The 24,537-nt window shown below is 47.2% G+C and overlaps 2 protein-coding genes across 2 annotated transcripts in view; one reads left to right on the top strand and one right to left on the bottom strand.

The window, feature by feature from the left end:
* Pde6b (phosphodiesterase 6B) overlaps nucleotides 1–20,267 on the top strand; it is a 49,513-nt gene extending 29,246 nt beyond the window's left edge. Inside the window, exons 6-24 of the mRNA XM_035448007.1 lie at nucleotides 8,390–8,530; nucleotides 8,618–8,692; nucleotides 9,203–9,267; nucleotides 9,842–9,908; nucleotides 10,111–10,158; nucleotides 11,615–11,764; nucleotides 12,037–12,180; nucleotides 12,896–12,961; nucleotides 13,848–13,994; nucleotides 15,135–15,242; nucleotides 15,481–15,590; nucleotides 15,786–15,873; nucleotides 16,265–16,365; nucleotides 16,467–16,574; nucleotides 16,889–16,952; nucleotides 17,164–17,238; nucleotides 17,844–17,927; nucleotides 19,118–19,274; nucleotides 20,037–20,267. Of these exons, the coding sequence (XP_035303898.1) occupies nucleotides 8,390–8,530; nucleotides 8,618–8,692; nucleotides 9,203–9,267; nucleotides 9,842–9,908; nucleotides 10,111–10,158; nucleotides 11,615–11,764; nucleotides 12,037–12,180; nucleotides 12,896–12,961; nucleotides 13,848–13,994; nucleotides 15,135–15,242; nucleotides 15,481–15,590; nucleotides 15,786–15,873; nucleotides 16,265–16,365; nucleotides 16,467–16,574; nucleotides 16,889–16,952; nucleotides 17,164–17,238; nucleotides 17,844–17,927; nucleotides 19,118–19,274; nucleotides 20,037–20,098 (1,860 nt within the window). The 3' untranslated portion in view covers nucleotides 20,099–20,267. The remainder of the gene's footprint in view (nucleotides 1–8,389; nucleotides 8,531–8,617; nucleotides 8,693–9,202; nucleotides 9,268–9,841; nucleotides 9,909–10,110; nucleotides 10,159–11,614; nucleotides 11,765–12,036; nucleotides 12,181–12,895; nucleotides 12,962–13,847; nucleotides 13,995–15,134; nucleotides 15,243–15,480; nucleotides 15,591–15,785; nucleotides 15,874–16,264; nucleotides 16,366–16,466; nucleotides 16,575–16,888; nucleotides 16,953–17,163; nucleotides 17,239–17,843; nucleotides 17,928–19,117; nucleotides 19,275–20,036) is intronic.
* A 2,151-nt stretch (nucleotides 20,268–22,418) lies between these two features.
* On the bottom strand, nucleotides 22,419–23,587 carry Atp5me (ATP synthase membrane subunit e). Its single transcript, XM_027425995.2, has 4 exons — nucleotides 23,446–23,587; nucleotides 23,141–23,195; nucleotides 22,877–22,975; nucleotides 22,419–22,505 (listed from the first exon to the last, which is right to left on the bottom strand). The coding sequence occupies exons 1-4, from the start codon at nucleotides 23,479–23,481 to the stop codon at nucleotides 22,486–22,488; spliced, it is 210 nt and encodes a 69-aa protein (XP_027281796.1). The 5' UTR covers nucleotides 23,482–23,587; the 3' UTR covers nucleotides 22,419–22,485.
* Between the last annotated feature and the right edge of the window lie 950 nt (nucleotides 23,588–24,537).

Raw genomic sequence — 24,537 nt, forward strand, 5'->3', positions numbered from 1 at the left:
CCCATACGTTAGGAAGCTCTGTTAGAAGGCCCCTCTCATTTGACTGAGAAAGATTATGTGTGCTCACCCATATGTGCATACACAATAGGTATACCATATATAACCATCACTCCCGTATAAAACATATATAACCATCACACCTGTATAAACCACATGTAACCATCACACCTGTATAAAGTTAGACATAATTTTTGATTGATGATTCCAGCTCTGACCCATTGCCATAGAAATCTTTCTCCTCTTCTTGGTATATAACCTCCACAGGGAGAGTCCTGGCTCCTCTAATCTACCACCTACCTCCAAAACGTAAGAATTTTTATCAGGAATGTTAATCTTCACTTTTATGAAAAGAGAAGAGCACAGGGATTATGCAACCCCCTTTGCCTTCTATCCTAAAAATAATTAGCACCTTCTCCCTGCCTCTACAGAGCATGGTAGACTTAGATGCTCTTGGTCTATATTCTTTCTTGTTTAGTTTTAGGGATATATATATGGTTGGAGAGATGACTCAATAGCTAAAACTTAGTACTAATCTTTCTCCGCCTGAGTTCAGTCTGCAATTGCCTATAATTCAGATCACAACTGCCTATAATTCCACTTCCAGGTGGTCCAATATCTCTGGCTTCTGTAGCACCTGCACTCAAGTACATTTGCACTTATGTGCACATATCCACACACAGATATACATACATACACATTACACACGCATACGTACACAAAATAGTGTGGTACGACCTATAATCCCAACATTCAGGTGGCAGAGTCAGGAGGATCATCCTCAAGTTCTAGACCACCTTGTCCACACAGTGAGCAGAGTGAGTTTTAGACTAGTTGGGGCCTTATAGAAATACCATGTCTCAAACAACAATAGCAAAGGTAAATATATTCGAAAGTATTTTGGATATAAGTACTTTATTTTAACAATCCCAATTTATTATAATCATTTTCATAGATTGCTATACCTAAAACCTCATTTTTAAACCCAAAATTTCCTGAGTTGTCTTTCAGGTCATCTTCTAGGAGTTTTCATCTTGGATTCTGGGCTTAGGCTTATTAGTTTGATGAACATTGTAAATTCTGGGTCTGGGTTCACTTTGGCATATAGATGTCCAGGTTTTAATCATTTGTGGAAATGCTTCTCCATGGATTCTTTTTTTTTAAGATTTTATTTATTTATTATGTATACAACATTCTGCTTCCATGCATATCTGCACACCAGAAGAGGGCACCAGGTCTCATAATGGATGGTTGTGAGCCACCATGTGGTTGCTGGAATTGAACTCAGGACCTCTGGAAGAGCAGTCAGTGCTCTTAACCTCTGAGCCATCTCTCCAGCCCCTCTCCATGGATTCTTATTTGTCAAAGGATAGTTGGATACATTTGTGCAACTCTATTTTTTGGATTCTCTCTTTTTCCCCTCCCATTGATCACCGTAGGTCTAGAGGAAATTCTTGAGGTTAAAAAAATATCAGTCTCAGCCGGACGTTGGTGGTGCACGCCTTTAATCCCAGCACTCGGGAGGCAGAGGCAGGTGGATCTCTGTGGGTTAGAGGCCAGCCTGGTCTACAGAGCAAGTTCTAGGACACCCAGGGTTACCCAGAGAAATCGTATCTTGAAAAACCAAAACTAAAGAGTGGGTCTTCTGGAATAGGGATATAGCACACTTGGTAAAGTGATTCCCCTACCATACCTGAAAACTGGTTTCAATTCCCTCACAAGATGAAAGCTGGTATTGTAGCTCTTGGGAGGTGGAGGCAGGAGTTCAAGATGATCCTTGATTATACTTCAAGCTCAAGGCCAGCTACATAAGATGTGGGGGGGTATCCACAAGAACTTAGTATCTCCGTATTAATCTTGGTATTTTATTTCTCTAATCAGACTTTTAAAGTTTCTAGGAGCTGGAGAGACAGCTCAGTTTATAGAGTGCTTGCTGCACAAGCCTGAGAACTTGAGTTTGTTCCCCAGACCCAGGTAAAAGCCAAGCACAGTGGCTTGCACTTGTAATCCCAGTTCTGGAAAAGTTGAGACACATGAATTCCCTAGCTAACTTCCAAGGTTTACCTCCACACATATGACATACGCTTGCACATATATACACATATATGCAAAGTGTTGAATTTTCTGCATATAGATTTATATATATTTCACTAGATTTATACATAAATATTTCATTTTGGAGTGATAATGTAAGTTATATTGTATAATTTCATCTTCCAACTGTTCATTGCTGGTATGAAGGAAAGAAAGTAAGTGTATTGCGTTAACAATCTAGTCTGTGACCTTGCTAAAAATCACTTGCTAGTTTCAGGTGTTTCTTATTGATTCTTTGGTATTTTTGTATAGACAATCATATCAGCTGCAAACAAAAATAGCTTTATTTCTTACACACACACGCACGCACGCACGCATGCACGCACGCACGCACCACACACACACATACACACATACACGAATACACACACAGTGTTTCCTTTTCTGGTCTTATTGTACAAGTTAAGATTTCAAGTGGGGATGTATTGTATGAGAGAATAATCTATTTCAATTTAAAAAAAGATTTGTAGTGGACATTCCTTCCTCATTCCAGATCTTACAGAAAGCTGTCCAGTTTCTTGTCATTAAGAATGATTTCCAAAAAACAAACAAACAAACAAACAAACAAAAAAGCCAGGCGTTGGTGGCGCACGCCTTTAATCCCAGCAATCGGGAGGCAGAGGCAGGCAGATCTCTGTGAGTTCAAGGCCAGCCTGGTCTCCAGAGCGAGTGCCAGGATAGGCTCCAAAGCTACACAGAGAAACCCTGTCTTGAAAAACCAAAAAAAAAAAGAAAGAAAGAAAGAAAGAAAGAAAGAACAAATATACATATACATATATATATATATATGTTTGTTTGTATGTGTGTTGATGAGATATGTAGATGTGCAGCTTTTCTTCCTTGTGATATCTCTTTTAAAAGATTTATTTTATTTTTTATTATTTGTGGGGTGTGTGTGTTGTAATGTGCTCATAAGTGCAGTTGCTTGAAGAGGCCAGAAGTGTGAGATCTTCTGGATCTGGAGTTACAGGTAGTTTTGAGCTACCTGATGTGGGTTCTAGGAACACAACTTAAGTTCTCTGCAAAAAGAGTACATGCTTTCAACCACTGAACCGTCTTTTCATCCCCAGCCTTGTGATGTTTTTGCCTGACTTTGCTGTCTGGGTAGTGTTGGCCGCAGAGAGCTTGTTGGGCAGTACCGATTCTGAAACACAGAAGGGATTCAAACAGACTCTCTCATGACACACCGTGCTTCTATGACCCCAGATGAACGGAAGACTTTAGCCACATCCCCAGCAAGCCATCACTTCTGCAGCAGGGTGTCCCTTGATTCAGCCCTACTCTGACACTATCTGCTCAGAGAAAGTCAGATACCACGGCTTAAGGACTCAGTCCCAAAGACTATCCTACTTCTAGTGCAAACGCCAAACTCTAGTCTATTACCTGTGTTTCTGACCAGACATAAGACAAACATTAGTTCATTTTCTGCTGCTATAACAAAATATCTGAAGCTAGGTATTTAACAAAGAAAATGGGTTTAGCTCAACAATGGAGGTTCAAAGGCATGGTGCCAGCTTCTGCTCAATTCTCATAAAGGCTTCCTGGTAATATCAGGCTCAACTCCGGGATTTGGGAGAACACAGTTTAACAATATTTCTTCAGCTGTCTCTTTAAATTTTTTTATTGTTATTGTTATCTGTGTTTGGTTTTGTTTGTTTCGGATGGAGTGTTTGGTTTTGACTTTTGCCATACTGGCAAAACATACTGGGTGAGAAACAAGACCTGCTGAACAAGTGTTCTTCCTACCACCGATCTATACCTCTCAGCTCTTTCCTGCTGACTTTGGGAGTCTCTAAAACAATTCCTCAACCTGATCCATGCTGCTGCTTGGCTGTGGTATCATATTGAAATGGAACCTGCCTGTAGAATGCATGCAGCAACCTTCTAATTAAATCTGTTCCTGTGACCTTCCCAACTATTCCCCCCACACCCCGGCCCCAACCTTGGGTGAGACATGAAGACTAGAGAAGTGGCTGATGTCTAACACCCCTTCCTTGGGGTGATTGGCAGGCTTACCACTAGAGCACATGGGATGACCAAGCTAGCTCCTTTCTCCTTGTGAAACAGGAGGATTCCTTTCGACTTTTTATCTCATAGTCTGCTGAGTTCCTGCAAGTAAAACCCACAAAAGTGTAGGCCCCTAAGACTGGGCCTGGACCACTACTGGCCTTCAAGCACTGGCTACCATCTTTTCCCACTGCTTACTCTGTGGGCTCAATTGCAGGTGAGCTGGTTTCTCTATGGCTCACCTCATCTCCTTCTCATATTGGTGGAGTCCTCATGTCCTTGATTTCCCGATAAGCTTAAGTCACTGATTCTCAGTCTGCATCCTTATAACTAACAGTTGATTACAAACATTCCTGTCCCTGTCCTGGAAGTTCCCATTCTTCTATAACCATGAAGAATGTTCTTATACCTACTCCAAGTCCTGCTCCCCAAGGGTCCCTGGGCATGCCATGGGTAACATGGCAGACATAGCCTACTAAGAGTTTGTTGTTTGAGCCCAGAAATACCAGAAGGCCAGTGTCATTCACCCAAACTAGGAGAAACCATCCAGGGGAGACCCAGCCTAGGCCATTGCAGCCCTAAAAACTGGTCTCTCCAGTCCAAAGGTCCAGACATGTCCTTTGCTACAGATGGAGGTCATTTTGCCTCTCTCCCTCATGACTGCTATCTTGAGAGGCTAACTGAGTGCCAGGATTATTAGAATGAGCCATCATACCTGGCTTTATCTCTGTTCTTAGTTTAATATTTTAACTTATAAGTTCACATGATTCAATTTTAATAAGGGCGGTTTTTGACACCTAACTCCCAAGATTCCTAGATATTTGACAACCAGTTCTTAGTGCACCATGAAGTGAGGGCCACACTACTGATGCTAGAGAGGACCAGGTAGGTGTCTTAGTTGCTTTCCTATTGCTGTGATAAAACATGATGGACAAAGGCAACTTGTAAAATAGTGTTTCAGCTGGGCTTGTAGTTTCAGAGGGTTGGAGTCCATAATAGCAGAGCAAAGGCATGGCAGTTAGAAAAGCTGAGAGTTTATAAATTGATTCTTAAGTAAGGGGCAGAGAGAGAGAGAGAGAGAGAGAGAGAGAGAGAGAGAGAGAGAGAGAGAGAGAGAGAACACAGGAAATTGCACAAGTATTTTGAAACCTCAAAGCCTGCCCCAGTGACATACCTCCTCCAACAAGTTCTACCAACTTACATATTCAAATATATAAGACGATGTAGGGCATTAGCATTCAAATCACTACATCAGGCTGAGGAGACTCAGAGTTCAGGCCTACGAGGAAACATTCCTGAATACAGGCCTCCTATAGGTAAGTTTTGCTAGAGACAGATTGTTCTCCTATTAGAGTCATCCAAGAGAATTGATATCATGCAGATGTTGCTACTAAGGCCCAGAAGCACCACTCATAGACTCCCTACTGCTCAGCCCTGTGACCCATACCAACCATAGATTTCAAAATAGATGGCAAAGCTATAGTAATCAAAACAGCCTAGTACTATTATAAAAACAGATAGCTCAGTCAATAGGAAGTGAGCCCAGAAATGGAACCAAATCAATTAATTTTTTTCACAAAAGTACCAAGAACACACAACATGGTAGATGTCTATCTACATACTGCAGAAAGAAAACAAACCTAATCTCAACTCTTGTGTAAGAACCAATTCCAAGGGGATGATAGGATTAAGACTTGGAACTAGAAAATATAGGAAGACAGTTTCCCATATTTTAAAGTAAAAAGTCTCATATGAATATGGTTTCCTAACATCCTGAAAAGTCCAAGTGTGCTGAGTGGTGGTGGTGCACCCCTTTAGTCCCAGCACTCAGAAAGCAGAGTCAAGTAGATCTCTGTGAGTTTGAGACCAGCCTGTTCTACAAGAGCTAGTTCCAGGACAACATCCAGAGCCACAGAGAAACCTTGTCTCAACCCCCCCCCCAATAATAATAATAATAAAATGTCCAATTGCTCCTATGGTTTTGTCCTGAGTGCCTTTCCACAGAGGCTCTGGTACTAACCTTGGACACTCCTGTCTTGCTTACAACCAAGGATGTTCTATTTTGTATTGGTTGGGGTAAGCCTGAGATAGGCTACTTGGAAGAGGTAAGTATCTGGGTAGAAAGGAAGAAAAGGTAGAAAGAGGAAGAAGAGGCTGGCAAGGGCTAAGCCGAGGGCTCCTCAGCCATAGAGTAGAACGGAGGCCTCAGCAGTAGGTGCCCACCATTTAGGGAGGGAGATGCAAAACTTGGGTGCTGCTCCCACAGGAAGAGCTCCTGATGGGGATGCTGTACCCCAACAAAGCATGCTGCTGCTGCCCCCAAAGCATGCTGTATGAGACATGGACAAAGCTGCTGACATGAAAGTACCAAGCACTGTGATCATAGGTCAGGAGGGCTGTAGGGCAAGCCAAGGATGTTGACCATGGTAGAGCAACCCTGGGGTCCTGATCTGACCCAGGCAATGACATGGGCTTGATCTTTCTTTGATTTCTGTGTATGTCAGAGACCATTGGAAAGGCAAAAATGAGAACAAGGGAAAAAGAACAGAGGACTTGTATGGATGTCAGTCAGACCACCTTGGGTATGCCTCTCCTCTCTGGTCCTTCATTTCCTCAGAGTCTCCACTGACCTTGTTTCCCCAACTGGGTACGTGATGGCATTCACAGAAGAATGCAATTTTTAGAGGAACCAAGCTACCCAGGGAAGGTGGCAGGAGACCTCTAAAGAGGGCAAGAGAAAGGGAGGCTAGCCTTGGACCCTGTGCTGTGATCTCCTTACTCTGTCTCTCTCTCTGAGAGAATAGTTTGAGCTACCAACTCTCATATGACTCCAAAATCAAATATATGGTTGAATCTGCCTGCACTGTAACAGTACAGCCAGCAGCTGTGACACACGCCTTGAACACCAGTGAAGGGTTGACTCTGGCTACCTAGGAAATACAGCTCCAGGAATATCTATGGGGCAGAGGCATGGTGACTCACATACTTGCTCCTTTGCTCACACATACTCATGCTCACACTCAAGATTCATGCACTTACACAGCCACACATGCACACTCACAGGCTTACATAATCTTTCTCTTCACACATGCACACAGATGTGCTCACATACATACACATACAGTCAGTCAGGTATTCTTCTGAGATACAACAACTCCCCACATTTTAAGGAGCCCATGTGCCTTTCAGTCCCTAGACTATCAAAGCAGAGTGGCCACACTTCAGCTTTGTCATGGAGAAGCATGGCTGAGGTGTATAACCAGTGAACAGAAATCACCCATGAATGAGGCAGGGCTGGAATGTTTAGAGGCAAAGTTGGCCCTGGGACAGCTTGGACCAAGATCTCAGGGCTGAGCACTGAGGTTTAAGATGTCCAGGGTTGGGCTGCTGATATGAAGGTGAAAATACAGTTCTGAGGCTGTCAAGGTTCATGTCTCCTGGGAAGTTGCAAGTAGTGTGGGAAGCATTGAATGTGAACATGTGGGAGCCAGAGGCCAGGGTGCATGGATTGAAAGGGTTGCTCCTGCAGCAATAGGAGCTGGGTGTCCCAATTAAGATGGAGACTGGGAAAGGCTACCTCCCCCTGGGAGGAATATGGAGAAATGAGTTCATCAGGTCCAAGAAGAACTGGCAGTGAGAAGCCCCCAAGGAAGGCCCATGGAGAAGGGACTGTGCTATGGACCAGGCCCACTGTGAGTCAGAGGACTGACTGGGCTGGTGGTATACCTTGAGAGACTTGTGTTTGAGAACACAAGTTCCCATTGCCTGGACTTATGGAAGGAGATTCTGGCACCTGGACTGGCCCAGGACCTATGTAGGTATTAACAAAATAGTCACTTTCAAATTCACTTTGCTGAGACATGGAAGTATCTGCTGTTCACACTGCAAACCATGGTGCCCCTGGGCTAACTGCAGAGTAGATGAGAATGATTACTTGAATCTTTGCCTCTTAAGCTCACAGTGACTTCAGTTTCCACTCATTTGCTCATTCACTGAGCATGAAGCCAGCTCTAGGTAGTAAGTGTCAGCGATACAGCCTAAGCAAGCCTGGAGAACTCATCATCCAGTAGGTTTCCAGGCTCCCTCTGGAGTCAAGACACAGGTAAGCCTGTATTCACAGAAAACCTTGAGTTACACACCATCAGTCAGTGTCCTCCTAGGATTCAGGGCCAGCTGGGCACCCTGCAAGAATTACACTTGAAGTGTGTGTGATACCAAGACTGAGTGGACTCCAAAGCTTCTGAGGCCAGACAGGTGGAGCCACAGACCAACATGTGTGCCACCCCTCCAGGTGCTTCTCTGGTCGGCCAATAAGGTATTTGAAGAGCTGACAGACATCGAAAGGCAGTTCCACAAGGCCTTCTACACTGTTCGGGCCTATCTAAACTGTGACCGGTACTCAGTGGGCCTCCTGGACATGACCAAAGAGAAGGTGAGGTTGCAAACTTTCAGGTGCCTCCTTCCCAGTGTGGCCCAGCTCATAGGCTGAGTGTTCCCTTCTCTGTTCTTCTCTGCCCAGGAATTCTTTGACATCTGGCCTGTGCTGATGGGGGAAGCCCAGCCATACTCAGGCCCACGAACACCCGATGGCCGGGTAAGTGAAGCTGACAGGTGGGAAGCACCCCACATCTGGCTACCCTGGATCCAAATCCATGAAGAGGATGGGGAAATGGGGTAGCCTCAAATACCTATCTGCTCTCATCAGCCTGCACTGCCCCAATGAGGGTGGACTCTCTAGATCTGCTTTAGCTTGTTGGAGCTCCTACAGATATTGACATATTTACACATGAATTTTAGTGTATGTGTGGGTTATGGGCCAAGTAGGTGAGAGGCTAAATGTGATATAGAAAGGATAGATCTAAACCTGGCTGTGCAGTATATATCTATGAGTATGAGTGCGAGAGAGAGAGAGAGAGAGAGAGAGAGAGAGAGAGAGAGAGAGAGAGAGAGAATGTATGGATACACACACACACACACACACACACACACACACACACACACACACCAGACACAGACATACATATATAATCACATTGGTGCTGTGCTTGATGTGTCTGAATGGGCGCTGTTCTCTTTTCCCTACACGATGTGTTTTCTTTCTCAGGAAATTGTCTTCTACAAAGTCATTGATTATATACTCCATGGCAAGGAAGATATCAAAGTCATTCCGTAAGTGCTGGGGTTTGACAAGTGGCTCTCCCCAGCATGGAACATCCTCAAACCCAACCTCTGGATTAGTTATCTCTGGAGCACCTATGTAGAGCCAGCAGGGCCTTCCCAGGACAGTGAGGAGGAACATGAGCAGATGAACAGGAAGTGACCAGCCTAAGGCACTTAGCTATCTGAAGCAGTCAGGTGAGCTGTCCAGGTGGCCCTATCAGCAGCAACGCAACCATCTCAGCCCTGGCAGGTAAAGTAGACTTCAAAGGAAAGTCTAGTACAGAGCACAGGCCTAGAGGGACAACGGTCCTATGACTATAGGGTCAGTGGCTCCACGAAGGGAGTAGGATTCAGGTATCAGGGCTGCAGGACAGGTAGGCAACACTGACTCTCCAGAGGCCAGCTGAAGTCAGGAGCCTCCCTGCAACGTGAACCATGGGAGGAACCTCCACCTGTCCTGCAGCTCTCATCACTTTCCCAGCCCCACCCCACCTGAGCTCAGAGAAGGGAACTAAGTGAACTCAGACACTGTTTCATCCAGCAATCCAAGCATCTATTCCTGACCTCTGTTCTTTTCCCACAGCACACCCCCAGCTGACCACTGGGCCCTGGCCAGTGGCCTTCCAACTTATGTAGCAGAAAGTGGCTTTGTGAGTGCTCCCCTCCAGGCCTTGGCCTGTAGTTGTCAGTGCTGCAATGCCTGTTGGCCTGCCGCCTCCCATTAGCCCTTCTGCTAGCTGCTGCTCATCTTGCCCCATTAGAGGCTCCGCTCCAATAGCAAGGCTAAGTAGACTAGTGCTTGTGTCTAAGGGTGCAGCGGCTCAGAATGGCATTGCTTCTGATCCTTCCCAGATCTGTAACATCATGAACGCTTCAGCTGATGAAATGTTCAGCTTTCAGGTAATCTGCCTACTCATTGTTAGAAACTGCATTTTCCTTGAAAAGGGGGTGTATATAGTGGGTTGAATTAGGTTTTTCCACTTAAGGGACAACGTTGTGGGGCTGGGGCTCAGTAGGTAAAGTGTTGTCTATGGAAGGAAACACGAGGATCTGAGTTCAGATCCCCAGCACCCATGGGGAAAAAATAAAATAGATATGGTAGCATGTTTACATATAATCCCAGTGCTAGGTTGGGGGGGGGTGAGAGTAGGCAAGACAAGATGATCTTGGGTTTAGTGGCCAGCTAATATAGCCAATCAGTGAGCTCCAGTTTCAGTGAGAGGCCCTAGCTCACGAAATGAAGTGACAAGCAATAGAGGAAAACATTCAACATGAACTTCTGGCCTCCACATGCACACATGTGTATGACGGACACAAATAAAACAACTTCACTCATATATGTAATCCTATCACTCAGAAGGCTGAGGCAGAAGGATTGCGGCAAATTAGTCCCAGGCCAACCTGGACTAAAGAGTGAGATTTTGTCTCAAAAAGCAAAAGAAAAATAAAAGAAACAATTTAGTTCTCAGTGACTGAGAAACCATACAATAAATGTGTATTTGTGCTTCCAAGTCTACAGTTGAGCTGATTTTATGTGGGCTGTTAGTTTCAGTCCATCTTGACTGGACTTGGGTGATCTTGTCTTGTCTCAGCTGACCCTATCTGGTCTCAGTTGATCTTGGCTGGACTCAGAAAAGCTTATCTGGGCTAAGTGGATCCTGTCTGGTCTCAGCTGGTCTAGTCTGGTCTTAGTTTATCTTCAAAGGGTTCATCTGGGCTCAGCTTGTCTTCATTATGTGCCCAGGAAATCAGCTAATCTTTGGGCTCAATCAACCCTGGTAGAACTCAGCTTAATTTTCTTTGGTATCACTTGATTGAACCTGGTCTTGTGAAGTTCTCTGGGCTGGGACTAGGAGGGTTTAGAGTTTCTCTGCTCTACCTATCTTCATCTGGGGTTTGGATAAACATGCCTAGGGCCACATATCAGTTTTCTGAGGGAGGTCATGTTAGTAGGAACACACTTTGTCACTGACAGCCTCTTGGAGGAACTGGCCATATTTCATATCTGAAGACAAAATAAACCAACTACATAATGTTCAAAGTCCAATGTAAAGTGGAGGGTCCATATGCTGATCAATTAGTAAATGCTTTGAGAGCAAGACTTCAGAGTACTTCTAAGAAGCACTGGTGGGGACTAGAGCCCTCACATCCGCTGGTGTTTACTCGGTGGGGAAATGGCTTCCTCCAGTCCAGAAGATTATGACGCAAAGCCCATGAGCATGAAGTTCACAGACAAGTGAGAGGGAAGACGCAGCTTCAAGCTCTGAACACAGCTCGAGGGCAGAGAAAGTGGGGTCTATCCTCACCCCCAGGCACCCAATCTTACCAGACCTCATTCTTTCTCTGCTCCATGTAGGAGGGGCCCCTGGATGATTCTGGGTGGGTGATCAAGAACGTTCTCTCCATGCCCATTGTTAACAAGAAGGAGGAGATTGTGGGGGTGGCGACCTTCTACAACAGGAAAGACGGGAAGCCCTTTGATGACCAGGATGAAGTTCTCATGGAGGTTAAGTATCCTGTACCACAAGTGGGCCAATGTGTCCATCTATGATGGTTTTGGACATCAGTGAGTGTTGACCCTCTCCACACCTGTTTAGCATGAAGTCAGGGAGAAGGGGACAAGGATAGTTTCCAAAGTTCTGTCTCTGGAGGGCTCATTCAGGGGCAACCAGTGTACTGTAGTAGTCTGGGAAACTGGCCACCGAGCCACAGGTATAGAACATAGTAAACATTTACCAGAGTGATTAGTAATGGGCTGACACTGCTGTCTACCCCCAGTCTCTGACACAGTTCCTGGGATGGTCAGTGCTGAATACCGACACCTATGACAAGATGAACAAGTTGGAGAACCGTAAGGACATCGCCCAGGACATGGTTCTGTACCATGTGAAATGCGACAAAGATGAAATCCAGGAAATCTTGGTACTGTGCCTGGCATTCCATGGGGCCCCTCTGTCTAGGGAGGCAGGGAGTTAGGTGATAAGAACATATCCCTGGGGACTAGGCCAGGTCTAACTCTAATACTACACACTGTACAACCCAGACACTGCCCCTATGGATCATCCTAAGCGGTGAGCAGGTGTGACCAGAGCCTTCCTATCTGTAATCCATGTGTTACTAAGGACTGCACAGGGAAAGTAAAGAAAGTTGGAGTTCCCAGAAACTGACCACTTACATCTGGAATTGAGGATGTCTGAACACAAGCTGACTGCTGTCTTTTAATGATCAGGAGCCCTGTGTTCAATACATTCCACAATGGCACACCATCATTCTGTGACATTTACAGGGTGAAGGTGATGTTGTCACTGACACATGGGTAGAGGTGACACCACCACTGACACACTTAGGGCTGAGCAGGATACTGCAATTCTGTCACATGAGGTGAAGGCTAAACAGTCACTTTGTCATAGTCATAGGGTAAAGATGACCCTATCACCTTATCTGTTGTGGGGGAATGATAATGAATTCACTATGTAACACTTGTGGAATTAAGGGGTTACTGTCAGCCTGTCATTCCTTGGGTAAAGGTGATATTGTCAGCCTATGATTTGGAGTATAAGTGAAGCTGTCACTCTGTCATATAGGGTAAAGTGGCACTATCACTCAGTCCCACAATTCACCTGTTGTTCTCTGTTAGCCAACAAGGGATCGCCTGGGGAAAGAGCCTGCTGACTGTGAGGAGGATGAGCTGGGGAAAATCTTGGTGAGAACCTGCTTCCAGTGGGCACAAGCTCCCCTGACGAGCAGGAGAGAGCCCTGCACACACAGCATCCTCTCAGGACATTAGTGCTACCTGTGTAGGAATGTCAACACTCCCCAACAGAGGTGACAATACTGGCTCTGGGAGTGTCCAGATGGAGCTTACTTGATATCTGCCCTGCTGAATGTCTCTCTCTGCCTTCTCTGTGTTTCCCAGAACTATCCATGTTTTAGCTTCCGCAGGCACAACTCAGGCCACGTGTCCATCTGTGCTGCCTCCCTACAGGAGTAACCATGTGCTACAGCCCCTAGTTTAGATATATCTGTGTTTATGTGTTTACATACTTCTGTGTGCACTTGTGTATTCATGCATGTGTGTGTATAGGCACATATAGACACATGTCTGTGTGTCTCCCAGACAATATCCCTACATCAACTTGACAGTTACGAGACACCTACCTTTTTCTGTCACCTGTGTGTCTTACTGGATAGTTTTGGAGTTTATTAATGAATTCAACATCTCCTAAACACCAATGTCTCTGTGTGCTGTGAGTGTGTACATATGTGCCCATGTGTCCATATGGGTAGGTCTGAATCCATATATGTGCCTCAGTAACTTTTCATGTATGTATCTTTGTTTGCTTTTCCAACGTCACTGCTACCAAGTCAGGCAAGCTTCTCACAGTAGGGTCACCTGGTGGGTGGAAACAATAGAATAGGAAGGGTTGGGACAATGAGTGACCTAGCTGTAAGTTTGAGTAAATGGAAGACCAACAACACCAGAGATATCCGAGTGTTTGCTTGGACAAGGGTTAAGAAAAAAAGAAAGGTTAAGAACCAGTGGGGATGTGGTAGGGCCTGCTTCTTTCAGCCTGTAATCTCTCTTACAGAAAGAAGAACTCCCAGGGCCTACCAAGTTTGACATTTATGAATTCCACTTCTCTGATCTGGAGTGCACTGAGTTGGAGCTCGTCAAATGTGGCATCCAGATGTACTATGAGCTGGGTGTAGTCCGAAAGTTCCAGATCCCCCAGGAGGTGGGAAGATACAGCTGGAGGTTCCAGAACAAGAGGAGGTGGAGGGGTGGTTAAGGGTTACAAATCCTCAAGGAGGTGAAAGGCATGTGCCACTGGGGGGCGGGGGGTCCATGTGTCCTGCTGAAAGTGTTGGTGGCAAACATGTCCATCATAGAATCAGTGAAATATCAAACATACCTAGAATAAGTGATTGGATGGATGGATGGATGGATGGATGGATGGATGGATGGATGGATGGAAAGTTTCTTTATTAGGTGTTCCAAACATTTTAATTGGAGCATCCTTTACCTACTTATGGAAAAATAGGAAGTTTGTCATAGGATCCTGAGGGAATTGCAGCAGCTGCTTACCAGAATAGAAAACACACAGCGTCCTCTAGGTTTGCCTACAGGAGAGCCCTCAGGAATCACCACCAGGAGGAAGGGAAGGTTATTCCAGCTCAGAGCCCCACCACTCTGCTCTCTCTCCGAGCTTCTCACTCTGTCTCGCATCCACCTCCACACCTGTGTCCCCACAGCCCACGTAAGGAATGAATAGTCTCTCATGCTCCCCAGAAAACAAGAGTGGCAGGCTTCCAGAAAGAAGTTTTACTAAATTCTAAGGGAAACAGAACAGAAAGAAAATTGTGCAAAAACATCACCAGGATCAAAATATTTCCAAATAATTATTTGACCTTAAATATCATAATGGAAATAGCAGAGCACCTCCTTAGGCCGCATGCCCTTTCTCTAAGAAAATGTCAGGGTGTTCCACCTTCTTGTTCACAGACCACATATTGGATCCATTCAAACATTCAGGCCTAAAACTAATGTTTTTGTTTTGTTTTTCTTTTTAGTTTGTTTCTCAAAGTATCTCACATTCCAGGGGTCCTCTTTCCATTGTGGGTCTGGGCCATGGAGATAGTTTCCAATGGCTGGAGCTGTTCTTAGCTCTACTATGTGAGAGCCCTTCCCAAACAGAAAGGGTCCAATGGGAACAAGGAACAAGGGTTCTGAGGCCAACAAGTTAGAAGTAGGAAACAGGAAAATGGGCATGGCAAGCTCCACTACAAGCAGTTTTCAAGGCTTGGGTGGATTCTCAAGTGTTGTTCTGTAGACTCATGTGTGGGTCCTAGAGCCTACATGTCCTCTGCTCCCCCAGGTCCTGGTGCGGTTCCTGTTCTCTGTCAGCAAAGCCTATCGGAGAATTACCTACCACAACTGGCGCCACGGTTTCAATGTAGCCCAAACCATGTTTACGCTACTCATGGTATGTATGTAGATGGGATGGGGTAAGATGATTCGTGGTGCTGGGGCTAAGACCACTGCTAACTACTTTCCAGTCCAAGGATATCCGTTGTGCTTGTCCAGTCCTGGCAATGGGTGGAAGGGACCAGGGTGGGCAAAAGAATGGGTTTGGGCCAGCCCCACATTCCCTTCAACCTCTGCTTTCTGGAGCCAGATAGCTGGGCCAGTGGAAGGACCCTGAACTGGACTTCTCTCCACAGACAGGCAAACTGAAGAGCTATTACACAGACCTGGAGGCCTTTGCCATGGTTACAGCTGGCCTGTGCCACGACATTGACCACCGTGGCACCAACAACCTGTACCAGATGAAGTAGGCTGTGGGGAGGGCAGGTTCTCGATGGGCATGGCAAACCATAAATCAAGCTCCCTTAGGGGTCAGTCTTTGAAGTCTGGCAGTCAGGACTTAGAAGGGCTACCTTGAAGGCACAGTTCCAGGTGGGTCAGACCCATCTTACTGCCTTCTAACATTTTGTTGTGTCTTCTTTTTAAATAAAATATGCAACAGATCCCAGAATCCTCTAGCCAAGTTACATGGCTCCTCAATTCTAGAACGGCACCACCTGGAATTTGGGAAGTTTCTGTTGGCAGAGGAGGTTTGTTCCTGATTTGGTGATGGGTCCTCCTCTGGGCTGTGGCAGGCAGGCAGGAGGCCCTGGGCAACAGGGATTTATCAGTGTGAGGTGCTACAGGATAGGCTCCCATCTAAAGATGTTCCAGCATGGGGTAGAATGACTTTCAAGGGGAAGTAGCCAGGAATGGCCAGTAGCATGTATGACATCTATAAATGGGCAAATATAGCTGACCCAGGACCCTCCTAGGCAGAGGATAGAGATGGCTATCCTTGCTTAGAGACTGATGTGGCATCGCGTAGGCAAAGGCCAGGTTAGAGTGAGGGGAGTAGACAGAGTAGACCCCGAGAGTCAAAAGCAAGGGTACTACAGGCAACATCTGCCACAGCCCAACACAAACTGATGGTCCACACAGAGCCTGAACATCTACCAGAACCTGAACCGGCGGCAGCATGAACATGTGATCCACCTCATGGACATTGCCATCATTGCCACTGACCTGGCCCTCTACTTCAAGTAAGAATGCATCACAGGCAGGAGGGGTGGGTGGAGCCCTCAGCAGACATAGATAGCCGTGACCGATATGTCACCCACTCCTCCCTTCCTTTTGGGATCAGGAAGAGAACAATGTTCCAGAAGATTGTGGATGAATCTAAGAACTATGAAGACAAGAAAAGTTGGATAGAGTACTTATCCCTGGAGACCACCCGAAAGGAGATAGTCATGTAAGTGGTGGTCCTATGGTTGACCAGTTAGCCCTGCCGACCTCCCTAACCCCAGGGGTAGGGGACTCCAAAACTAGAGCAGCTCTCACTGAGCTGAACAAAGGCACTGGAGCAGCCTGTTGCGAGATTCGAGGACAGAGTTCAGCATCAATTAGGACCCTTCATCATCGCTTGCTTCATCCTCAACTCTCCTGCTTCACCTACAAGGTGGTGGCTCAAGACCAGCACTTTCCCCAGGGCTGTCTCAGAGATGCTGAAAAAATGTGTTCACTCTGTTCTCAGAAGGACATGTAGTCTGCTCTGTCTGTCCACAGGGCCATGATGATGACTGCATGTGACCTGTCTGCTATTACCAAGCCCTGGGAAGTCCAGAGCAAGGTCAGGACTCATGACCATCTGGACTCAGTAACCCTTCACAGGCCACTCTGGGTCTTCACCTAGGGAGCTACAGGGAAATGTTACTGGTTTTTGAAGTATTGTCTGGGTACAGCAGTGAGAGGCACCAAATGAACACTGCCAGCAGAGCTTCACGGGGAGGGCCTACTGCTCCTGAACATAGAGCCCCACTATAACCTTTGTGTGTGCTCAGGTGGCTCTTCTGGTGGCTGCTGAGTTCTGGGAACAAGGGGACTTGGAGAGAACGGTCTTGGATCAACAGCCCATTGTGAGTGTTGCTTCCAGAGCTTCCATCTTGACATGTGAATTAGACATGTGAATTAGGTAGTGTTCCAGACACCAGGAATTTAAGGCCCTTGAGTCTTAACCTTGATTCGTGGGTTCCTTGACATGAGCATGGGTAATTTGGCATCTTGTAGGACAGAAATCATGAAAAATTGGAAGATCCAGGTTGCAGCTCACAAGCAAGAGCCCCCAGGGTCTATGCAGTTGCACAGTACATACACTAGGCAGGGCAGTCCAGGGAGGGCAACTTTGAGAAGGACAACCCTAGGGAAAGGGGGAGGAGTAGAGGTAGTAGTCCATGGCAAGATAGACAATGAGGCTGTTAGGATTAGAGGTGGGCCCACTGCTAACACCAGGGATGGTATCTATTCACAAAGGAACTGGGAACTACATAGGTTTGCGTTGACCACTTGGGGATATGGGAGGCAAAGGTTTTATCTCCCAAGCCAGCTCTTACTAATGTGAAGAACTGATTGGAGCAGGCTTTAGGCAAGGTACAGACTCAGCAAGAATGAGGCCTTTGCCAGCTAACAAAGTCTCATAGGGAGGAGCAGCTCCCAAGTCATCTGCCCATGTTTCCTCCACCAGCCCATGATGGACCGGAACAAAGCAGCTGAGCTCCCCAAGCTGCAAGTTGGCTTCATCGACTTTGTATGTACTTTCGTGTACAAGGTGCGTATCAGACGTGTTATATGTTGGCTGGGGTGGACTGGCCAAGAGTGGGTAGGGAATGGGCTGGATCCAGAAGTGACCTTACAGGGACATTTGTGTGGTCTCCACCCTTACCTGATGGGGTAAGATGTACACAGCACCCATCTCAACATGCTCAGCAAATGTCCCAAAATTTGTGAATGTCCTTCAGAAGCACTAAGTACATCCCCAGAAGGTCCTTACTCACCTTGAGGTCTCACTTTAAATATCCCTGCCTCAGAGTGCTACTTTAACCACAGCAGGCACACTGTCTTCAGCAAAGTGACTGCAACTCACCTACTAGGTATCTGTGAAAATGAGAAGGCAAGCCTGAGTCTTTTCTCCATTGGCACATCCCAATACAGCCTGAAGAACATGATAGCAGCCATGTTCCCACTAGCTGGTCAGGCACCAATGTACTGCCAAGTCTTTGAGTTCTGTTATTTGATTGTAGGACATCAGACAGGAACTTGGAGAGACTCAAAAGATAGGTGTCTTTTGACACCTATCTGTACATGACACCTCAGCTCCACACCATTTGGTGGTGACAGACCCCCACATTGTAGGGCAGATGTGATTCCAAGGAAAGTCAGTCCTAAGCAGCCAGACAAGCAGGAGGAGGTGGCTCCTGCAGGGCCAGTCTCCCTCAGTTCATCTCCATCACCTGAAAGCAGTTGTATGGCTTGTTGAAGCTCCCAATCCCACTGCAGCCAACATTCTCCACTCTATTCTTGGGATGCTCACCCCACTAGCACCGTATCATAAATCCTTACACCCAACAGCTCCTTCTCACACAAGCTCCTCTCTTGTCCTCTTCCTCAAGGATTATCTGGAAAGGGGATGTCAGTGATTCCTTCCTATGGGTGACACTGCCTAGGGGGTCAGCCCCAAGTGAAATAGGCTGAGGGTGAGAGAAACAAGCTCTCTTGTGGGCCTGTAGCAAGCCACAGATCATGTGACCTGGGGATCGATAGTAGCCATCTTACAAGGGCCAGGGAGTGTGGGGCCTCACTTCACTGTCCCTATGACTTGTAAAATAAAATATGCTGCAGATGCCAGAGCATCCTCAGTCCAATGAGTCTGGCAGCAGGGAAGCCTGAGGCCTTGAAGAGCTACTCTTTGAGCCCTTCAAGAGCAGTGGGACAGCATAGTGACTTCTCAGTTCCCTCTAGGAATTTTCTCGTTTTCATGAAGAGATCCTGCCCATGTTTGACCGACTGCAAAATAACAGAAAGGAGTGGAAAGCGCTAGCTGATGAGTATGAGGCCAAAGTCAAGGCCCTGGAGGAAGAAAAGAAAAAGGAAGAAGACAGAATAGCAGCCAAGAAAGGTCTGGGCCCCTCAGAGGACTGGGCTGGGCTCATAGTTAACCCTTAGGTCAATGCTGTAATGTGGTAGAAAACCACCAACCAATCAGAAAGGCAGCTAATTCACATGTCCCAACAGTTGAGCCAAAGAATGCCCCATTCATCTATCCTGTCCTTCAAGAGGCACGGCAGCTCTCACCATGTAGGTAATAGATCAGACCGAAATGTTCTCTCACTGAGACAGGAATATTTCTGTACGTGAGAAGTAAGCTCACTGAACTCCTATCAGCTCTTTTGTTCCAGTGAGTTCCTTTCCAGGTATGGTAGCACATGCCTGTAATTCCCCCCTCACCCCCCGCCCAACTATCCTCAGAAACAAAAGAACAAATCTGAACAAAACACAACAAAAAGGCAAAAACAAAATCAGTGGGCTAAGCATTAGTTAAATTGGCACACTGCTGACCTGTATCTCAGTTGAACCCAGATGAGAAACCCAGTGACATTATCTTATCTTTTCCAGGGTTTGTTTACCCTGGACCTGGGGCTCTCTAGGGCCATTGAGAGAGCACATTGAATAAGGCAGCTTCTGGGTCATTGGAGGTCAGGGCTGAAAGTAATCAGGGCACTGTGACCGCAGAGGATCAAGCAGTAAGGCTCAGCATAATCGGCTTGGGTTGGCCACAGACCTAGTTCAACCCCTGCCGGGAGAACCTACAGGTGCTAGCAGAGGACACTGGGTATAGAAGGCAGACCAAGTGACCACTCAGTCTTCTCTTCTTTTGCAGTGGGCACAGAAATTTGCAACGGTGGTCCAGCACCCAAATCCTCGACCTGCTGTATCCTGTAAAACCTATCTAGTGGCTTCTGGTCCCTCCTGCCACTTTTACTCACTGGAGATGGACTCTGCCTATAGCAGTTTGGTATAAGACATTAGGAAGCAGAAAAAAGAAAGATCAAATATAACTGAGTATTTTAAAATTTTAAAGATTTTTTTCAAATTAAAGCCAACTATGAATGTTAAACAGTGTAGTCCATTTTTATCTGGTTTGATAAAGTTCCCAAAGATCTTTACAAAGGATTTTGTGAGTTGTGCCTGAAATCAGAGCTCTATGCTTGTATGCTTGTGTATACAGGTATTCAGTTCCATCTGCTTTAGTAAAAGCGTATGCCTAGCAAGTCAGAAAATAGAAAAAATAACTTGCCAGTTTTACACTGCTATCATTTGATGGCACATTGCATTTCATCCATTGAGACTGCTGGGTCAAGGCTGTGAGCAGAGGTGAGATCAAACAGATGTGGCCTCAACTAAAGTAACTTGTACTGAATGCTTGGGTGGGACCCTCATGAAGGACGCAGTCAGCAGCTTTGTCTTGGTAGTGTAGGGAGAGGAGGAAGTCCCTCGGGACTTCACAAGACTCGCCTTTTAAACACGCACTCTGGCAGAAAGCAAACTCATGGGATCCCAGAATCTCTGTGAGTTCGAGGCCAGTCTGGTCTTCAAAGAGAGTTCCAGGACAGTGTAGGGAGACACCCTAGCCCCGCCCAATAGTCCTGGGACAGGTAGCAGGTGGACCCGGGACTCGCCCATAAGGGCGTGGTGAAGGAAAGCCAGGGTGACGTAGGGGAGCTTCTTAAGGGGCTGCACGTGGGGACCCTGGCCCTTTTGTTCTGGCCGCGCTGGCTGGGTTCTATAACCTAGCTCTGGCCTGTGTTTTACCTTGGTGTCTTCTGGAATAAAGAGACCATAATCCTATAGGACAGTCTCTAAAGCTACAGAGAAACCCTGTCTAGAAAAACAAAAAACAAAAAACCCTCATGGGATTCCAAAGACTTTGTTCTCCTGACAGAACACTAACTGGATGGGGCCATTCCTGGAAAGAGAATGCATCCAGCAGTTTGCCTACAGTACTAGAGAGAGGGGACAAATTTAATCCTCAGAGTCCCAGATAGTGGGATACCATTTAGGGGGAGTGGAGGGGGAAAGCAGCTCTTTGCTCAGCCTCTAAAACCAAACACAGGGCTGTGAAGTATTCATATGCTGCTCTTCTCAACTTACTAAAATAAACAAACAAACAAACAAATAAATAAATAAATAAATAAAATGCTGTTTACTGGCTTACTCAGCCTGCTTTCTTACACAACCTAGGACTATCTGCCCAGGGGTGATATCACCCAGTGGGCTGGACACTCCCACATCAACCATCAATTAAGAAAATGCCCCAGCCGGGCAGTGGTGGCGCACGCCTTTAATCCCAGCACTGGGGAGGCAGAGGCAGGTGGATCTCTGTGAGTTTGAGACCAGACTGGTCTACAAGAGCTAGTTCCAGGACAGCCTCCAAAGCTGCAGAGAAACCCTCTCTTGAAAAAAAAAAACAAAAGAAAAAAAAAAGAAAATGCCCCAATCCTGGGCAGCAGGACCAGGATCTATCCCTGATGCCTGAGCTAGCTTGTTGGGAGTCCATTCCCTATGGCAGGATGCTATGCTTAGCCTTAGTGCAGGGGGGAGGGGCTTAGTCCTGCTAGACTTTGTTGACTCCTTATGGGAGCCCTTACCCGTTGGGAGGGTGGACTGCGGGTCATCAGATAGGTGAGAGAACTATGGTTGGAATGCAAAATGAAATTTTTAAAAATTAATTAAAAAGAGAAATCTGCTAGACAATTCCTCAGTTGATGTTTCCTCTTCCCAAGTGACTAGTTTGTTTCAAGTTGAAATGAACTAGCCAGAACAACAACTGCCAGCATACAAGAGCCCAGGGTTCTTATGCAAGGGCAACTTCCTTGAATAGCTTAGGTTTAGGTCACTTTTCAAGCCCCAGAGGAAAATTAGGAGTTGGGAGGCACAAGACCCACGTTATTATGAAGGCATCAACCCCCACCTGTCCTCCTGTACAGGGCCTGAGCTGCTGACAAAAGCAGGCTCGCTCACAGAGCAAGCTGCACCCAGGAGGCTAAACCACTCTATTTCCTTAGGCATCCTTGGAGCCCCAGCTTGGCCTTACCACGGCACCCCTCTGTACTGCTCAAGTGCTTCTTAGCAGCACTTTGTATCTGTGTCAGTGATGATCATTAACTCCTCTGAACCCTCGATGAAAAGCCAGAAAACAACGGCAGAGCTGGCTGGCGCCTAGAAGCAAACATCTAAGGCAGTAAAGACAGGAAGCCAGAGCATCCATCACATGACAAAGCTTTATTCATCCTCAGCGGCTAAGGACAGGCAAGCTCATGGGCTCTGCATCACTTGAGTATGGTGTCACCTTGAGGGCAAAAATCCAGAAGAGACATTGTCACACATTATATACACTTGGGCCACCTGCGAGGACTTCAGGATTGCAGTTTACTTAAAATGCAGAATCCCATTCCAAGAGAACCTAACTTTGTCACTAGAACCATCCTTTGCATCCCCACTGCCCCCTCCACCTGACTGGAATCGCAGGAAGTCAACAGAGAGGGAGGGGTCAGAGAGCCTGCTCAGCGGTAGCCTCTCAGAAGGCAGTGCTGCAGCGTGGCCCCCACATTCCACTGGGCTCCACTGAGGACAGCGCTGGACACACGTGCCACCCTGGTCCACTGAACTGCAGCTACTTCCAGAAAACCTGGGTGTAGGGGTAGGGGTTGCGAGCCATACCTTCTGCCAGTTCTCTCTCGATCCGCTTCAGCTCATCTAGTCTCTTCTTTTCCTCCGCTGCCACCCTCCTCTCCTCTTCTGCCCGGGGTTTTAGGTAACCTGGGAAGCAGAAGCAATTAACTTCCCTAAAAATGCTGCATGAAAATGCCCCCTCCAGAATCTCCAGGTAGCGGTTTCCACCTGCTCCCCTGTGGCCCCAGCGTCGCCTCCCTCCCTGGGAGCTGCAGGCCCCGGCAATCCCGCACGCGCGGTCCCCGAACTCACTGTAGCGTTTAGCGCCGTAGGCCATGCCGAGGACCAGGGCTGAGTATCGGCCGAGCTGCAGAAGAAACGTTAGGGCAGAAGGCGCATTACCAGAGGGTAAGGGCGTCGGAGATGGAGGAGCTGGGGTAGAGGGGGACAGGAGGGCAGGGGGTGCAGGGGTCGCCAGGCCCAGGTTGTGGCGCCGCAGCCCGGACTGCCTTGAGCCCACAGCCAGCAGTCTGGAGGGTGGGCGATGCTAGGTCAGGTTAGTGGTAAGGGGCAGACAAGGGCTCTGAGCACCGTGCAGCGACGGTAAGAGGGTTCACCTTGATCAGCGGAGAGACCTGAACCGGGGGTACCATCTTGTCCGTGACCTTCGCGCCGGAAGCTCAACTGAGGCGGAAGTCACAAGCAAGAGCGCCGGCTTCCTCTGAAGCCAGGAAAGCGCATGCGCCAGAGAGACGCGCGCCCCCTGGTGACCGGAGGGTAGCGGCGCGTCCTCACTGGCTGGGTACCACTTTACGATGCGAAGTCCTCGGGCTGTGTGTGCAAGATGACTTCAGGAGGGTGACACTTAAGCACAGGCATGTGATGAACGACCAACTCTGGAATCCGTCGCCCACCTCCTCTGGACTGGAGCAGGCAAACAATCCCTTCATCTCTTGGAACAGACGGGCACGCCCGCACAGGGCGGCCCTTGGGTGTAGGGGCGAGATTACAGACCTTGTTTTGCCCCCTCTTCCTCCCCCGCCGAGAGATCGTCAACCTTCCAGGCTTTTACTGCAGGTGCCTGCCCTGGATGCATATGGCTTCTGGCCAGCGCAACCGGGTCTTCTCGCTCAGATCGCACAACTTCCACCTCAGGTTTTGAGATCTTACAGATGAAGGTCATCCAAACGGGGCTGACCTCTGGGCCTCCCTGCCCTCACTCTCAGGACCCCAAGCCCTGAGCCTAATGACCCCTCTCCACCAGGCCTCGTGGAGAAAGACAATAAGCACCCAAACTGATTTTCTGCAGGCACTGTCCCCAGAGTAGGTGCCACTCTGGCAGCCACATAAACCTAGACAAACGGTTCTCAACCTGTGGATCACGATCCCTTTGGCAAGCCTCTATGGCCAAAAATATTTACACTACAATTCATAATAGTAGCAAAGTTACAGTTATGAAGTAGCAATGAGAATAATTCTGTGGTTGGGGGTCACCACAGCATCAACTGTATTAAAGGGTAGCAGCAATAGGAAGATTGAGAGCCACTGGCCTAGACTGAAGTTGTCCAGCGACGGGGCAAACAGCAGACAAGCTGACTACCAGCTGTGCCCGCTATTGGAATGCAGTCTCCGTGGAAGTCAGACATGGCAAGGCTGTGGCCACCCACTGGCTGACTTTGCCCCAATGCTCAGTAGTGGCTTGAGGTCTC

Source organism: Cricetulus griseus, chromosome 7 (assembly GCF_003668045.3).
Source record: "Cricetulus griseus strain 17A/GY chromosome 7, alternate assembly CriGri-PICRH-1.0, whole genome shotgun sequence".
Classification (NCBI taxonomy): domain Eukaryota; kingdom Metazoa; phylum Chordata; class Mammalia; order Rodentia; family Cricetidae; genus Cricetulus; species Cricetulus griseus.